At 26.8% G+C, this 5,000-nt stretch overlaps 1 protein-coding gene across 1 annotated transcript in view; it reads right to left on the bottom strand.

Annotated features, from left to right (window-relative positions):
- Nucleotides 1–3,893, bottom strand: part of LOC119595413 (latrophilin-like protein LAT-2) — a 28,808-nt gene extending 24,915 nt beyond the window's left edge. The window contains exons 1-2 of the mRNA XM_037944502.1: nucleotides 3,059–3,893; nucleotides 2,753–2,911 (exon numbers count right to left, since the gene is read on the bottom strand). Of these exons, the coding sequence (XP_037800430.1) occupies nucleotides 2,753–2,911; nucleotides 3,059–3,494 (595 nt within the window). The 5' untranslated portion in view covers nucleotides 3,495–3,893. The remainder of the gene's footprint in view (nucleotides 1–2,752; nucleotides 2,912–3,058) is intronic.
- Between the last annotated feature and the right edge of the window lie 1,107 nt (nucleotides 3,894–5,000).

Genomic DNA, 5,000 nt, shown 5'->3' with positions numbered 1-5,000 from the left:
ATTGATAATAACAATAACAATAAAAATAATGATAATATCATATCATTAATATTATTTTTCTTATTATTTCTATTATTACTATTATAATTACTATCATTATTATTATGATTATCATTATCATTATCATTATTACTGTCATTGTCATCATTTTCATTAATATCATCATAATTAAGGTTATTGTTATCATTATTACTATATTTTTCCTAATTATTATTATTATTATTATTATTATTATTATTATCATTATTATTATTATTATTATTAATTATTATTATTATCATAAATTTTAATATTATATATTATATATATATATCATTACTTATTATATTTATTAATATATTATTGTGTTGTTGCTGTTGTTGTTGTTACTGTTGTTTGTTTTATTGTTGTTGTTAATGTTTATATCATATCATATATCATATCATCATTATTATTATTATTATTATTATTATTATTATTATTAAAAATGACAACAATAGCAATAATAATGATCATAATAATAATGATAATAGTAATAATGATAATAATAATAATAATGATATATAATAATAGTAATAATGAAAATGTTATTCTTATTCTTATTTATATTGTTATTATTATTATTATTATTTATTATTAATGATGATAACAATAATTATGCTAACAATAATAACAAGAATAATATGAATACTACTACTACTACTACTACTACTGATAATAATAATAATAACAATAATGCTAATGATAATAATAGTAATAATAATAATGATGATGATGATAATAGTAAAAGTAATAATAACAATTATCATTATTACTATTATCATTATAGTTATTATTATCGGTATTACTATCATTATTCATTTATTATTATTATTATCATTATTATTATTATTAGTAGTAGTAGTATTAGTAGTAGTAGTAGTAATAGCATTATTTGTATTATTATATTCATTTTCATTATTATTATTTTCATTGTTATTATTATCATTAATATTACTATCGTTATCATTATTATAATCAGCAATAATAATAATAATAATAATGATAATAATAATAATAATAATAATAATAGTAACAATAATAATAATAATAAATAGTATATCAATAATATAAAATATTGATAATATATGATAATAATAATGATAATAACAACAGCAATATCAATAATAATAATAATAGTAATAACAACAACAATATAAATAATAATGACTATTATTATGATTTTTATCATATTAGTAATATTATCATTGTTGGGGTTATTATATTTTTATTCGCAGTATTTTCATTCATTATCATTTTATCATTATTATTATTATCATTATTACTATCATTAATATTTTGTTGGTTATAATTATTATCAGCATTATATTTATAATCTTTATTATTATTACATCTCTATTATAATTATCATTATTATTACTGGTATCATTATCAATTTCCATTTATCGTTACTGTGACTATTATCTTTATAATTTTATTATTATTCTTATTATTATCATTGCTATTATTGTTATCAGTATTCTCATTATTATCATTATTAATAATATTATTACTATTATTATTATGGTTAACATTATTATTATTATTATTATTATCATTATTATCATCATTATTATTATTATCATTTTTATTATTATTATTATTATCGTTATTATTATTATCATTATCATCATCATCATCATCATTTGTATTGTTAATTTCATTATTACTGCTATTATCATATCATTATCCTTATTATCACCATTATTACTATTATCATTATTGTATTGTCATTATCATCACTATGATCATTATCATTATTGCTATCATTGTTGTTATTATTATAATTATCATCATAATGATAATAATTAGTTATAGTTATTATTCGTATTATAATTATCATTATTATTATTGTCATAATTATTAGTAGTATTATAACTATCATTATTTATTACTATTATTATCATTATTTTCATATTTTTTTATCATTAGTATTATCATTATATCATTATTATTATTATTATTATCAGCATTATTATAATTTTATCAATATCATTACTATTATTATTACCGTTATTATTATCTTTATCATAATCATTGTTATCATCATTTACTCTTTTTATTATTATTGCTATTATTTTTGTTATAGGTTTTATCATTATCATTATTTCTACTGTTACTATTATTATTGTTACCATCTTTATTATTATCATTATCATTAATTTTCATCATCGTTACTATCATTGTTATTATCATTATTGTTGTTATTATCATTATTTTTACTATTGTTGTTATAATTATTATCATCAATATAATAATTATTATTATTCATTATTTGTTATTGTTATCATGGTCATATCATTATCTTAATCATCATCATCATCATCATCATCATCATCATCATCATCATCATCATCATCATCATCTTTATCACCATCGCCATCATCATTATCATTATTATCATTACTATTATCATTATCATTGCTATTATTAGTTATTATTATTATTATTATTATTATCATTATTATTATTATTATTAATATTATTATCATTATTATTATTATTACCATAATGATAATAATAATAATAATAATAATAATAATAATTATTATTATTATTGTTATTATTATTATTATTAATGTTATTGATATCATCAACTTACCACTATGATTTCTTCCAATTAAATATTCCAAACGTTTTACTCGGACGGGAAGAAAAGGCATATTAAGCGAATGAATAGTTGCACAAAGTAGACATTAACTAAGAAAGAGAAGGCAAATAATGACCGAATTACCTCCGAAACCGCTGTTTGGATGACACAAAAAGCAGTCAATAAGGAACTGCTTTTCTTCGGCAGTTTCGAGGCCTGTGCGCTTGGAATCATCGCTACAGACATACTGGTCGACGAACATGAGAAGGTCCTCTACCGTGCTGCTCCCCGTTTCCGTCAACACTTTAGGGGCGGGAGAGGATGTTATAAGTAAAATGTTCGAATCTAAGAGCGCTTTCACCTAATTGGTATATCAATTGCCAGGGGTCACCTGCAAATACATTTGTAAGAAAGGGAGAAGAAACTAAGCTAACATCCGGTAGGTCTTACTTCGCCATTGGTACTTTCGGCCAAAGTCATCGTTGGTACAGGTATCCCCGCACAGTATGCAGTGATTCGTACCCGGGCTGAGCTCCCGGGCCCAGGACCAGAGATGTGCTGAGCTCGATGCGGAGGCGGTCGAGGCGGGGTGCTGGGGCCAAGGGTTACTCTCCGGAGATGTCGGCGGCGAGTCCGGCGCTGTAGGTGGTGGCCCTCGGATGGTTGAGCTCTCCTTTGGCTCTCTGGTGTCATGCCCTTTTGTGTTGGAAGGACTAAAGCTATTTTCAGTAGTTCTCTGGCTGGCATGCGCTGGAAACGTGTTGCTAGCCTTTTCAATGGCACGCGTTTTCGTCCACTGCGTTCTTTCATTCTCCACGATGCACGACAAAGTCGGCAAAAAAATAATTAGAATGATCACGATATGAGACTTAAAATTCTCTTTCATATTTAGCCCCGCACGCGTTGCTGAATGATGATTATATATGTGTATTTGACTCTTACAAGGGACTATCCACCTCCCCTAACACGCCACACCGTGAAAAAGTCATAACGCATTTCTATACTCCACATCGTAACACTCCTTACGCACTAGCTCGCCTATTCGAGGTCACGTTCGCGCTTTTTCGTGATGGAATCAACTTTCTACAAATAATGTGAAAGGACAACAACAAAAATCAAAGAAAAATAGATAACACCGGGATATATTATTAAACCAAGTCGTATGGTTCGCGTGAATACAAGTTCTTTTTTCTCAGCTTGCAGACGACAGAGCCCAGCGTCGACGCGGTGTCTGCCCCAAGCTCGATGTCTCAAACTACGACCAGCAACATCCGAGAGCAGTCCGTGGGGGTCTGTTGTTGTCACGTCGTCTTTTCATTTTGAGTATTGCAAAAGAACACCTTGTTTTTCCTTGATCATAATTGGGGCGGCATGAAATCGATGGAAAAATACCGTTACTCAATTTTTTATTTATTTATTAAGCATTATCATTGATAATGAAATCTTGTAATATAAAGCGGTGTCTGGTAATGACATTATTACTGATAAGCTTTGTGACAGGTATCCCAGTTGTGATAAGCTCACATAAGATAGGCGCAAATTAAAACGAAGTAGAGCAATTAGTTACTTATTAACAGAGAATGCTAATGAACGCTAATTGCCATTGCATTTGCCAGACATTTGAAAGCATGTAACATGGTTAAAGAGTCATCACGAAAAGAGTTTATTTATTCTATCGTTATTTCAGAATTTACTTTCAATTAAGCAATTATTTATAAGCTGTTCATGATTCGCTGATTCCACACAGATGTGTCTATGACAACAACACACAAAACACACAATCACACACAACACACACACACAGCACACACACACACACAACACATATTATATATATATATATTGTTGTTGTGATGTGTGTGTGTGTTGTGTGTGTTGTGTGTTTTGTTTAGTTGTGCCCTATTATAAATAAAAAAAAACAAAATACATATAACCCACATTGCGTTAATAATACACACACAACACACACACCAACACCACACACACACACACACACACACATGCCGTGTATATATATATATATATATATATATATATATATATATATATATATATATGATATAATATATCTATACGATATATATATATATGTGTGTGTGTGTGTGTGTGTGTGTGTGTGTCTATCTATCAACCGAACAGTAAATAAATCTGTCTTTAAATCAATTGATCCACAAAAAGTAGAGAGGCTAATATACCAATCAATTAATTTATTACAGCTGAGGCATCTGGAGGGTGGATTACATTTTGGTAGAGTTATCCATAGCCAAATTATTTGATCAAGCAAGACAGTCTTATCTGCAGATTTTTTTTTTGCTTGTGTATGTTTGGGTTCATGACTTTGATTTAAAATTGTTTATTTTTGTTGTTGTTGTTCTTATCATCATCTCCTTTT

Source organism: Penaeus monodon, chromosome 36, assembly GCF_015228065.2.
Source record: "Penaeus monodon isolate SGIC_2016 chromosome 36, NSTDA_Pmon_1, whole genome shotgun sequence".
NCBI classification, from domain to species: Eukaryota; Metazoa; Arthropoda; class Malacostraca; order Decapoda; family Penaeidae; genus Penaeus; species Penaeus monodon.
This window is presented reverse-complemented; position numbering and strand designations above follow the sequence as displayed.